The sequence below is a fragment of the Festucalex cinctus genome, chromosome 6 (assembly GCF_051991245.1).
Source record: "Festucalex cinctus isolate MCC-2025b chromosome 6, RoL_Fcin_1.0, whole genome shotgun sequence".
In the NCBI taxonomy this organism is placed as follows: Eukaryota; Metazoa; Chordata; class Actinopteri; order Syngnathiformes; family Syngnathidae; genus Festucalex; species Festucalex cinctus.
Window position 1 is genome coordinate 25,872,812 of NC_135416.1, and position 14,171 is coordinate 25,886,982.

The 14,171-nt window shown below is 40.0% G+C and overlaps 1 protein-coding gene across 1 annotated transcript in view; it reads right to left on the reverse strand.

The window, feature by feature from the left end:
* Positions 1 to 3,679: 3,679 nt before the first annotated feature.
* maml3 (mastermind-like transcriptional coactivator 3) overlaps positions 3,680 to 14,171 on the reverse strand; it is a 326,823-nt gene continuing 316,331 nt past the window's right edge. Inside the window, exon 6 of the mRNA XM_077523123.1 lies at positions 3,680 to 9,518. Coding sequence (XP_077379249.1) covers positions 8,443 to 9,518 — 1,076 coding nt within the window. The 3' untranslated portion in view covers positions 3,680 to 8,442. The remainder of the gene's footprint in view (positions 9,519 to 14,171) is intronic.

Consider the following 14,171-nt stretch of genomic DNA (forward strand, 5'->3'; position numbering starts at 1 on the left):
GACTGTATTATCTGATGTATTTAAACTTGTAAAAACATATTTACAAATAGCCATTATCTTTTATATATATATTTTTTTCTTCTCATAATCACATACTGTATGTCAGCACCAGTAAAAAAACAAAACAAAACAAAAAACGATAAGATTAATATATATATATATATATATATATATATATTTTTTCTCGTTAAAATGTCTACAGACTTGGTCCCGGAACACAATATTTGCAGGAAGTTTGTCATCCTGAAGAGATTAAATGATGTCAGTATGAACCTTCACTTGAAAGGAGACAAGACTAACCCTAACAGTGACGCAGGAGCGTTTCGCCACCTCAGGAACACCAACCTAACTTTGCCAGTGTTCGCTCATTTTTCATTGGCACCTACTTGGAGTTCTCAGAGAAGTTTTGGACACCAACACTGGAGTTTGACTACTTTTCACAAGCAAGGCTCAAATAAAGGCTTTGTTTTAATGTCCTCATAAAACTGCTACATAACAAAATAGTTGTCAAACCCCGTACAGAGAAATGGAGGACTTCAACTCCCCAGACATGACAAAAATAAAACAGAACCTCATTTGCAAATGCTAAAAAAAAAAAAAAAAAAAGGAAAAGAAAAAAATCACCAGCTCATCTTGGTTACTGTTGCTTACACTTGCATTTAAAGGGTTGGATTATAGAAAACCAACAAGCATGAAAACAAATCCATTGATGGAGTTGCTTTACAGGGAAGAAGGCTTTTTTGGTTTAACAACAGCGGCATCCCCCAAACGTTCACACTAATGAGCTGACGATGGTGACGCACAGACACCCGCAAACAAATGATACAATGATGGAAGGAGGAGTTACCCCAAAAAGAAATGACACGATTTTCAAACCCGCACAGAAATGGAAACGTGATAACCTGTTAAGCGCGTAAACTGCCTGATGGCTCTTACAGTTTGGCAGAACGAGCAATCAAAGAGTTTATTCAATAAATCCCAAAGGCTTAGCAGTGGATTAATTTCCTAGTAAACGCCAGAGAAGGGGCCAAGTTGTATTACTTCACAGTAGGTTTACAAGTATAACACCATCTGGTTTTAGTGGGAGCGAGAACATTTGTTTGATAGCCGCGGTACTGAAGAAAAGCCACGAGGTAGCAAGCTGACGTGACGCAAAATCTGTGCTGCAACAGGAGGACAAACACATTTACAAAAGACAACAGAAATATATGGAAGATGATTAGGGCCAGTGAAGAGAGAGGAAAAAAAAAGTTTGCCATGATTCTTACTTTATTCTCAGAATGTAAAGTGAAAATTCTCACTTTAATATCAGAATTCTGAATTTAAAGTGAGAATTCTGAGTTTATTCTCAGAGTAAATTTAAATTCAGAACTCTCACTTTAAAGTGAGAATTGTGACAATTCTCACTTTAAAGTCAGAATTCTGACTTTATTCTCAGAATTCTGACTAAAGTACTGAATTTAAAGTGAGAATTCTCACTTGAATCTCAGAATTCTGACTTTAAAGTGAGAATTATCACTACATTCACAGAATTCTCACTTTAAACTCAGAATTATCACTTTAAAATCAGAATTCTGACTTTAAAGTGAGAATTCTCACTTTATTCTCAGAATTCAAAGTGAGAATTCTCACTTTATTCTCAGAATTTAAAGTGAGAATTCTCAATTTAATCTCAAAATTTTTACTTTAAATTCAGAACTCACTTTAAAGTCAGAATTGTGACAATTCTGACTTTATTCTCAGAATTCTGACTAAAGTTCTGAATTTAAAGTGAGAATTCTAACTTTAATGTCAGAATTCTGAGAATAAAGTGAGAATTCTGAATTTAAAGTCAGAATCTGAGATTAAAGTGAGAATTCTGACTTTATTCTCAGAATTCTGACTTTTAAAGTCAGAACTCTGAATTTAAAGTGAGAATTGTCACTTTATTCTCAGAATTCTCACTTTAAATTCATAACTCTCACTTTAAAGTGCGAATTGTGACAATTCTCACTTTAAAGTCAGAATTCTGACTTTTTTCTCAGAATTCTAACTAAAGTTCTGAATTTAAAGTGAGAATTCTCACTTTAATCTCAAAATTCTGACTTTAAATTGAGAATTCTCAGAATAAAGCCATGATTTTCACTTTAAAGTGAGAATTCTGAGAATAAAGTCAGAATTCTCACTTCTGACATTAAAGTGATAATTCTGAGAATAAAGTGAGAATCCTGCAAAACCTTTTTTCCCCCCTCTCTTCACTGACCCTAATCCTCTTCCGTAATACATAAAAATAAAATAAGGCTAATTGAAACATTTTTTTTTTAAATCAAGAAAAAAACAAAACAGCGTCATTCTGATCAGTGAAACACAGCAACTAGGAAAACAACAAGAGGGGGCTTATAATAAGAGTATGTCTTAATCAAAGAAGTCACTTGTGGTGCTTGGATACATTCAGTGCCCAGTGATCATTTGGCCTTCAGTCAGCCTGACGAATGTGATGTGCTTTGTGCCACACAGGCAGAGCGCTTCATGTCAGCTACCTCCCACGTGACTCCTCTGTTGGTGTCTCGTCTGCAATTTAGACAACTCAATGCTTGCTTTAGCTGCCCGTTCTTCTCCTTCATCCTTGCCGTCTTCTTCTACTTGTACATGGACACTCATCAATGAAAAAACAAGCCGGTTGCCTAGCAAAAGCGGGTCTCTCACTTGCGCCGCAAAAGATGAACGTCATTCAACAGCGAAAGGAGCATTGAGAGCGAGGAATGATTCTCTGGAGAAAAGGTTGGAAAGATGGGAGGGAGGGATGAAAGAAATAGATCAAATGGGAGAGAGTGAGCGTAAGATGGAGGGAGAATTATTTGTGTGTGTTGGAGTGTGCATTTCGAAGACAGGAAATGGGAGAATTGAGAGTACTTTGGACTCCCTCTCAGCGCCTCGCACAGCCGAGAGATGTGAAGCACTGAGCTGGGTGGCACAAACACAAATAAACGACTGTCCTGAGGGCAACTTCTTCTTCCCCTTCATCAGTCTGCTGTGTTCAATCAAGACCGATGAAGCTGCGGCTCAAAATGTTGTGGAAACGAGGCTTGCTTTAAAATACTGTTAAAGAATCGTGTTGTTTTTTGTTTTGTTTTCTGTCGAGGGGGAAAAGAGAACTTGCAAAAACACATTTGTTAATCTCTATATGGGTTTCCATTAATATGCACAAGACAAAATGATTTCTCAGTGCTCATACACAAGAATTTGTGAACTCGCTTAACAAACATGCCGTCCACCTGTTAACATTCCGCACAAGTTGAATGGAAGCATCTGGATTCTTCTTGGTTGTTGAAGTATTTTTATTTATTTTTTATTTTTTTAAAAGGCTTCTTCAGCTCTAAATCTTAGGTGCAGAATTCCCGTTTTTGATTTGGAGAGACCAAGCAAACACGACACAAATGTGGCACAACTTAAAGAGATACTTTACTTATATAGCCATTTTTGGTAGTCAAACAATATTTTGCCTATAATAAATGTTATATTTTCATTATTTTTCATGTACAATTAGTAGCTTTAAAAACACATTTTGAAACTTGCTGTCGACTGAAAATGACATCACAAGAGCTCAGGTAACCAATCACAGCTCAGCTTGTGAATGTCACATGACCAAACCTAGAAAACAGGTGCAGCTGTGATTGGTTACCAGAGCCCTTGTGATGTCATTTTCAGTCGACAGCAAGTTGCAAAATGTGTTTTTAAAGGTACTAATTGTACGTGAAATATAATGAAAGTATCAAATTAATTATAGTCAAAATATTAAACCTTTTATTGCTATAAATAAGTGAAGTTTAAGCGGGTCTGCAGTAGGGGTGGGAATCTCTGAAATGAGGCCGATTCGATATGTATCTCGATACACAGGTTGCGATTCGATTGAAAAACGATTATCTTTCAGAACAGAACAGTTCGATACGGTTCGATTAAGTTTGGGAACGATACAATTTTCGATTCGATACGATTCATTTCAATATTCAAAACTTATGGTGACATTTGTTGCTTGTAAACATTAACTCATTCACTGCCAGTCATTATAGAAAATTTTTACATTTCCAATACTCACGTGATATTACATTCAATAATTATATATAAACCGAATCTACCAAATAACAGAATAGACTCCCTACTTTTTGTCCCGTCCCGTTCTTTTATAATTGACAGCAGAAAAATGTAGGTTTGCCAAAATACAGCCATTTCTCCCATGGACTCTGAAACTGTGTTTATTTCCTATAAAATGGGGCAATGATGTCATCTACCGGTGGTTGGGCATCAGTAAAGTTGTTTCCAAGTTTGATATTTACAGTGGAGCATGCTCAGATTCGCCCCCATTTAGCACCGCTCTAAAAAATACAATTGACAAGTATACTTGTCAAAGGCAGTGAATGAGTTTCTTAAAACACCACAATTTTTTACACTATCTACAAATGTGTTAAAAAAGAACAACATAAAATATGTCTTCTATATTTTTATATTTTGAATCAATTATTTAAATATACCGCAACAAAGGGCTGTTATTTATATAAATATTTATTCGTAATTATTGACAGTTATAATTGCTTTTTATTTTGTTTTGCTCTTCAAAATAAGGATCAGGAAAACAAAAGGCTGATAATTTAATGTGAAATATAAATATTTAACCTTTAGACAGACACCAACACAATTAAACAGAATATGTGCACATTGTGAAGTATTTCAGAAACATAAATTTAAGACATGAAATAAACCTACCGTCCAGCCAAAAGAAATGTGAAGCCACCTTATGGAACAATAAATCTATCAAAATCTATATGCAAAAATATTTCCAAAAGTACATTTCCCTTTTTATCAACAATTTTTGTTTTTAACAATTTTTGTTTTTCTTTTGCCATCACATTCAATTTTGGTTAATGTATGACATCTTTTTTGTTTTTTTAATCTGAGACACGATCATGACCACGGAATCACTACTGTTTATTAGGGGTGTTAAAAAAAATCGATTCGGCAATATATCGCGATACTACAGCACACAATTCTCGAATCGATTCAATAGGCAGCCGAATCGATTTTTCAACATCCATTTTTGATGAAAAAATATTCAACAAAACGTCTAAATTTCACACCTTAAGCATGGAAGAATGTTGTATTAATGGAACATTAAGCCTTAATATTTTAATTTCAATGCTGTTCTAACATGAAAAAGGTTACAACCTGTTTGTTAAATACAGTGGCTCACAGTTATAAAACTGAAGTTTGAGATCAATAAATAATAAATTTTCATACAAATCTTACAGTGTACATGTACAAGTTTACTGAATGGTATTTTCTAAATTTGAGTAAAAAAATCGCAACAATCGACTTGTAAATTCATATTGGGATTAATCGGTATCGAATCGAATCGTGACCTATGAATCGTGATACGGATCGAATCGTCAGGTACTAGGCAATTCACACCCCTACTGTTTATGTTTTGTTTTTTGGGCTGTCATTCATTTTGAGTTTGATGACGTAATCGCGGGCACGTCTCAGTTCTCCTATCCGTTGCTCATGCTAGTTGTATACATTGACAGGGAGCCACAAACTGAGAAATGAGATACTTGCAGTGTGCTTTTAGCTTAGCTGGTGTGTTGACTGTGGGACATACCTGTGTCGTTTGAATCCATGCATTCTTTTTGGCTTGCGCGCAGTACCAACGCCGGCCCGGGACATACAAGTGCACCGAGAGGACTCGATAGCCATGGGAAATACCGAGATGTACGGCACCGGCTTCTGCTAACTGTCTCCAGTTGCATGTTGTCACTCGTTGTGCGCGCGACTGCGCGAGCGACTGCGCGCGCGCATGCCGTGTCGCGAGCATGGCGTTGACGGTAGTCTCCCCCCCCAAAAAGTAGCGTAACGTCTTTGCATTATGTTTACAACATCCGAGGAATGAAGCGTCTCTGAGCGCTACTTTGCTAGCTCTCTGTAAACACGGAAGTAGCTTGAATAGTGATGCTACTGAAATGTAAACAAAACAAGTAGAGCACGGCGCAGAACTCTTGCTATTGTTATGAAAACCATAAAGCCTCACTCACAACTGATTCACAGCCACGCGATATCCGGTCCACAGCTTTACAAGCAATGTATCTAAGGATTCCCGGCGGATTTTGTATCGGTTGACAAGTCTGCTACCGATACGGTCGTTTAGCTCCCCTTGACGAACGATGGTTCGGTCGAATCGGTTTTGTCCCACCCCTAGTCTGCAGTTCAAGGTGAAGGAGCACGTCCTTGAGAACAACAAAGTGAAAATCTTGAAGAAAACCATGTGCTGGATGTCAAACCAGAAAGGTCTTCTCCAAACACCCAAAGTTCGTCTCACACATCAACCAAGTGTGGCTAAACGCCAGGCAGGTGAATGACCATAATCGTGTGTATGAGACAACCTCCAAGGGTCACAACCACCAGAGACATAAATATTAGGGCTGGGTATTGATTCAATTTGATTCACATGGATTTTTGATTGAGTTGAGGATTTCATGTAGTACCCATTTTATTTTTAAATGGAAGCCATTCTCAGAAAGTAACAATGCTGCAAATAGTAGAAACCTATTTATCTTGGTGCATTAGTAAAAATATGAATATTTACATTTAGAATTGAATCCAATGCAGTTACATACATTGAAATGTACGTTTTATTGAACATGGCCTAATCAAAACAATAACTAATAAGTGAAATCGATTACCACAGCGCTATGTAAATAAAGTGGCACAAACACTGTCAAATCACGACATTCACATTTCTGTGACTTTTTTTTCATGCTAAGGTTCCCGTGGTTAATAAATAAATAAAAACATATTTACCTGTATCATAAGAGACACAGCCATAGTACATAATTATGCATCCACATGTTGCCTTTTTTATGTCCAATTCTTACCTTAGTTCTTTTACGGGGTACTTTTTCTTTAAGTTACTGTACAGTTTAATTACTGCTGCATGCATGCATTCTGTTTAATAAGGTGGCATAATGCACCAGAAGCACCTGACAACCCTGAGAAGAAATAATAAGTCATGTATTACTGTCAGTGGCCTTCTTCATAGCCATAGGAATCTATGTGAAAGTCTATGTTGAAGAAGGGGGCGCTAATGCACCAAAAGTATTTGACAACCATCGAAAGGAAGTAGAAGAAGTCAGTAGTCTTGTGTATGTGCAGCAGATAGCATGTAGCTACGAGAAGGATTTATTTACTATTTAGAGCAGCAAGATGCCCAGTAACCGATCAGGATTCTACCAATGTGTCATGATTTTAGTTAAGGTAAACCGTTTAAAACTCCTGCAAAAAGAAAAGATTTTAGATAGAAAATGTTTCATCCAACCAGAACTAGGGATGGAGAAACCGAGGCTTTCTGAAACAATGAACCAATTTCGAGACGCTTGTCCTAAAATGGTGCACTGCTTCAAGGTAAAACTGCAAAAGAGCTCCATCTGCTGGTCAAACCTGCACACATGGAACTTTTACTATCACTGTTTTCAAAGCTTCATTCTTTGCTGTCTGTCTTTGCAGCCTCAGTATTTCACATGCTCAATAAAGTTTCAGTGGATGTTTTCTATCTTTTTCAACTGTGGGATTGTGTCGTCCTTCTAAATAAGGGGCGGGCGTCAAGGGCCAAATTCCTGTCGGTTTTGGAGGTTTCCCTCTTCCAACACAAGCTGATTCCAATCAACAGGATCGTTATCAGGCTTATGCAGAGCTTGCAGATGAGCTGATCATATATCAGCTTGTGTTGGGGAAGGGAAACATCCAAAACCTGCAGGACTCCGGCCCTCAAGGACCGAGATTGCCCAGCCCCGTAGAGTGTGATTTACACAAGTAAAGTTGACCTTTCAAGTCTGTGTCATTTATTTTTGTCTGTGGTGTTCAAAACAGTATTTTTAATGCATTACAAAATACTACAGTATTGTAAGTGGCTAATTTTAGATGTTGGAGAGTATTGTTATAGGTACAATTTGTATATGTATTAAAGGTACAGTATACTAGTGTATGCATACGCAGTAAATTCTGTAGAGTAAAATTTAGAGTGGGACCGAATAGACTCCTGTCTGTTTGCCTCCAAGAGACCAAAAATATTGTCTTTGGTCTCTTGGAGTCAGAAAGATTTCAGCTGACAAGTAAAAGTATTGAACCATGGTTTTATGAATCGATATTGGACTATCAAAAGGAACATGGATTTGATATTGATATACCGCTATTTTAAACCCAGCCCTAATGAATTAGCTCTGCACCTGAGACTTATGACTGAAAAATCCGTTTAGAAAATAAATGTCTGACAACCAAGAAGAGCCAAATCACCGCCGTTCTACTTGTGCGTTTTCGCATGGCCTGGATGACTGAGAATCGACACAGACGCCAGATAACATTGTGTCTTGAAATGTTGAGTTCATCCAGTAAAAACTCATCTCCAGTTTTCTTTTGAGGCTATTGGCTGGGGAAAAACTCCTCCATCCAACCGTCGCCTGAGTCCAGCTCTGCTCCTGATCCATCGCCCAAACCGAAGGCTCCTCCTCCGGAGGGCCCGCCCCCATATCCATAAGATGACATGTCTTGATTAGCTGTCCTTTGGTAGCCTTGTGTCTGACTACCAACACCCCCGGGTCCGTAAGGTCCAGCCCCGCCCCCAGCCCCTAAGCCCGGCCCCCCAGGGCCTGGACCGAACCCCCCCATTCCAGTCACCCCTGGACCCATCACCCCCTGGTTTAATCCCTGGCTCATGACCATGGGCCTAGACGGGTTGGTCCTGGGCTGACTGCCCATGTGAGCGCCCATCGGGCCACCCATACCCGCTGCCGGGTTGCCCACCCTGGGGTCCATCCCCTGGCTCGGCCCCTGAAAGTGTTGCTTGGCCACGCGTGGGGGCTGACCTGGCTGCATCCCATAGCCCTGGGCGGAGCTGAATCCCACCCTGTCCCCTGCTGCCCCCGTAGTCCTTACCACGGCTGGCCCCATGCCTTGCAGACTCTGTCCTTGTTGCTGCGGCCAGCCTCCCCCGGCCATCGGCCCGCCACTGCCTCCCGCTCCCAGCATACTTTGCAATCTTTGTGCTTGGGCTTTGGCATTAGTTGGGCCTTTGAGGGATTGCTGTGCCATAGGGTTCATTAACATCCCTTGTCCTCCGTAGCCCCCTGCGCTACCCGCTCCAGGCCCCCCAGGAATACCTCCAACCCCAGCACCTGCGCCTGCCTGCCGGTTTTGCCCTCCAACTGGGTTGTGCTGCTGCGGAAGACCGAGGGTGGCTTGGACACTTTGGCTCTGGTGCTGTTGCTGGTGGATCATTTGGCTCATGGAAGGGTTGAGCCCATAGATGGAACCCTGGTTCGACCCTTGGGCGCTGTAGGGTAGGCCCATGTCAGCTTGGGGGCCTACAGAGCTCCCCTGGCCCTGGACGGAGCTCATCTGGACCATCTGCTGCTGGTTCTGCTGCTGCTGTTGGAGAAGACGGACAGCCCGAATGCTCTGGACTGCTTGGCTCCTGGATGCCAGATCTTGAGGAGGACCTGTAAATAATTGAAAAGACAGACAGTCATCGATATTTGGAAACCATCAAGACATAAACACTGAAGAAGGGTGTTGCTCACTCTACTGAGACGGCCCACGCTAAAGTGACTTATGATTGTCTCCTAGTTGTGGACTCCGCACATCAATATTATAATTACTCAATCTTAGCGCTGTCTTTGACACCACTGATCAAAACATACTAATTGAACGCAACGAAACGTGTGTTGGTATTTCAGTCTAAGCACTTTCGTGGTTTAGTTCATGGCGATGTGACTTCTGGGTGTTTAATGTTACATGTGGAGTCCCGCAGAGCTCGGTATGTGGTCTTCTATTGTTTCCTTTTGATGATTTATGTGAACATAACACTAGTTCTCACTGTTATTCTGATGACATTGTAACGATTATCGGCCGGTTGTAAGTTTTGCAACCTATGCATTTAGAAATGACAACTCATGCAGTTGCTCTAATCTGAAGGCATGCCTCACTGATATTAAACAATGGATGTCTTTCAGTTTTTGTTCCTTAACCTCGGAAAAACAGAGATGTTGATTGTTGGCCCTGCTTGTCATCGGCACTTGTTTAAGGACACCACTTGATGAACGCACTTTTACCCAAAGGAACTCAGCAAAGAATCTCAATGTTATACTCAACTCTCTTTTCAAATGCACATTAAAATATTCGTAGAACTGCTTTTTTTCACCTCCAAAATATTGGTAAGATCCATCCCATTCTATTTGCTAGTGATAATTCATGAGGTTGTTATGTCTCACCTCGACAATCGTAGCATGTTGCTCTCCGGTCTTCCTATCTCTGGTATTAACAGTCTGCAGTTAATCCAAAATAATGCAGCTAGACTCCTGACAAGGGTGAGAAATTTCAACCATATTACCCTGATACTAGCCAACTTACATTGGCTCCTGGTCCACTTGAGGTGCAATTTCAAGGTTTTGCTACTTACAAAATACTACAACGCTTACTACAACGCTTCTTATCGCATTGATTTAGTGCAGAGTGTCCAAATTGGGTCCTCAAGAGCCACTAACCTACATGTTTTAGATGTTTCCCGCCTGATAACAATCACGATCATTTGAAAAAGGTGTGTTGGAGTAGGGACCCGGATCTGGACACCCCTGATTTATTGCTCCAGTATGTTCTGTCCCGAAAGCTTCATTCACAACACACTGGTCTTTTGGTGATCCCGAGAGCCAGAAAGTGGCGTTTTCTATTTGTGCTCTTGAATGCCCTACCCAGCAGGTGGATTTCATTAATATTTGTCAACTGTGGGTGTGTGAAGCCCTTTTAGTCTCTTTTGTGGTCTGAGCTATATAAATAAAATTGAATACTGAAGTGAAACATCAAAAAAACTGTTGCAAATGATGAGTGAATATCAGCTGAGATTTGAATAGGTCGCTTGCACATCGTAATGCATCATGGGAGTTTTTCCTTCGGGCGCCATATTGGGTGTCCGCCGGTTCACAAGGTACACTCGCGAGTTACATGGTAGAGCTTATCAACCTGATGTAATTTTCGCAGTATTTTCACGATTTACCGGAAGATCAAAAACAACGATACAGGCAGAAGGTGTCTCTGTGTGGCGGGATTGATCCTAATTACGTCCTGACCAAGGGTGATTTTTTTTTTGACGGAGAAAGCTTGCTGGCCAAATGTGACATCTCTGGACATCTTTCCCTACCTCGTGTTGACAACATGCTCCATAACACGCCAACAAATCCCTGGAGGCTTACAATTATTTTGTAAGCGGGTGGATACAGAGTGTAAACTTTAACATCGCATCAGAAGAAACGGTTGCTGTTGCACGTAAGTAAACCACATGGTGTTGGTAATTCTGCACACAAAAATGTTGATTTGTTCTCAGGCTTCCTGTTATCATTGTGTTTACATGCACAGCTAGGTTTACCTGATGTGGTTTTTCTAACAATTTTATAACAGGCAAATATGGCAGAGCGTATAAGAATAAAAAGTAACTATGCACAGCCTCCCCGTGGCTTAATTAAATTTAATGCTACCCTTTCACTAGTTACATGTTACTTAATCAACTTATTCTAAATGGTTAAGGTTAACCACTCTCAGAGGACGTATTTTTAGTTTCAGTTTCCAGTACAATAAAACGTGTTCATGGTAACTACTGAGCATACTGACAGCTTTTCTTATGATCTCACGGTTAAGGAGGCTGTCACAACACCCAATTTCTGTCTGGTGCCAGATGGCAACAATTCCCATCACTTGTCACGACAACACCAATAGTATTACCAGGTATGTATGGCTTTACTTTTTGTAGTTTCTTATTTAATTCTATGTTTCATATTTTCATTACAATGTTTGTAATATTTTCAGATTCAGGCACAGATGAGTTTAACTGGACAGACTTCTGCGACTTTGTGGTGTGGACAAAGTGTGATTGAGCGAGTCCACCCAGATCGCTCGTTTTGGCCAGCTGGAAAAGCTAGAGTTTTTTTTCCCAAAGTCCCCTCCTTACCTGAACTGCTCGGGAGAGCATTTACTAGATCAGCAGTGGACTTCCAGTGTTCCTGCTCAGCCGCTGTCACCTACCACTTGCTCATGTACTTCAAAGATGCGGAATAAAGTAGTTTTTTGTGCTGCAGCAGATTGTAAAATCAAATGATATCACTTGAAGTGTGCCAATCTAGACTGCCAAAAGGACAGTGGTTTTGTGACAAGTGTGAAACAAGGATTATTGGGAAAACTGTAACACAGTACTGGTACTTGTCTTACATTAAACAAATTTAAAAGAGAGCAACTTTTTCCTCTGTACATAGCATAATGAAAGTCATTGCGTACCCCATCAACATTACATCATACCGTCATCTCAGGATGGTAGGCACCTGTGCTAAAATAAACTACATTAATTAACAGTTCAATTTTTAACCCTGAAATTACTACATCTAATCATTATTCACTTCATTTTTTGTGCTTTTAGAAATAATAGAGATTTATGCCATTACTTTAAGAGGGACCATATTGCACATTGAGTCAAATCCTGTCATTTGTATTATGTATAGCTTTGTAAACAAACCCAACAATAGAATTTGTATAATCGCTGCCTTTATTAGCGCCAAACAAACAGTCGCATGTTGTCCTCCTCCAATGCTTTGATGCTCGCCTTCGTTTCCATCATGTCATTGGCAATCAAGTCGGTGTGGCATGAGATCCCTAAAGAAAAAAATAAATAAAAAAATCACAAAAAAATACGGTACCAGTAATAGGTTTAATATAGAAAAGTAGTATAGTTTTTTTGTCAGTGTAAAAGAAATGTACACATTTTGTTGCATTTTTTAATGTGTGAACATTGCTACAGGCAAATACTTATTTCTATAAACACTTCCAAATGTCTCTAAAATATAAGGTGCGTGTACACACACAAACAAACACATACATTCACTCATGCATACAATATATCATGTAATGAATTCTGAGTGGCATACCAGAGTCAATGATGTCAGCAGTACTTGAGGGTACAGGTTACTGGAGCCATCTGGCTGCATAACTGCAACAATCTCTGCCACTTCGAGTCGTCTTTTCTTTGCTTGTCTCTCCTGTGCACGTTCATATCTTGGCACCGACTGGGCTGAGACATAGATGTTGTAACTTGGGACCCAACTTTAATGTTGGAGCCCAGTCGGGATGATTGGACAGAAAAACGGGCGCAGGGCGACCTGTTAAAATAAACAAATATATAAAATATGGAAAGACTGGTTATTTTACCGCAGTAGGGTGGCCGTGAATAAGTTCTTTAGCATGATGTGTAGGCTACCGGGGGTCTGTTTTCTTGCATCAGCCCCTTCTGTCTCTTTTTTTTTCAAGTTTACATTTTGCCACCAAAAAACATGTTATCGGCATTAAAAGCCCAAGACTAATCAATCCAATTTCAGCAGTAAACACTTTGCACTGGCACTACTTGGGTGAAAATGTTCGATGTTAGCTTTCGGCTAACGTCCGCTAGCCAGCTTGTACTACCGAACTTGCTTGCTCATAAATCCAAAACATAAGCAACTTGCCCATATATGGGCGGTCGAAACGTTATTAATCCTCATGCATTAAATAAAGGTAAACAAGCTTACCGCTCACAAAGTGATCGCTGCACACACGAGCCCAAAGTAACGACTTCCCTCCGGAGTCCGCACTCCTCTGTCTCCAGGCCCTGGTTCCTAATTATTTTCGGAATTCGGAAAAAAGACCGACTATTTTCCCCATTGGCTTTGTTCGAACAGCCAACGATGCAGCAACAATGTACCATTTTAAACGCAGAAAACAAACGTGATAGATACGTGTTAGACCGAATCGCTACGTAAATGGAGGCCACCCAGCATGGCGACTACGAGAAATCCGAGGCGGAAGTGACGACATGTGCAAGCGACCTATTAGTTGAAAACACTAAACATATAGAGGCAGATATTACAGAAATAAATAATTTCTCTATAGAATAATACTCTTGTAAAGTTTGAGGTTTACAGACTCTGATTATCAAAAAGGATGTTGCTCCAGATCAGCATAATTCCTCTCAGAAACACTCCAATTGAAATTCAATCCTACATTGCTTGAAAGTGTTTGAGTTAGTGATACTTTCCTTTCAAAACGATGCTCAGTCGCGGCAAAACTGCCTAGTGTGGAAA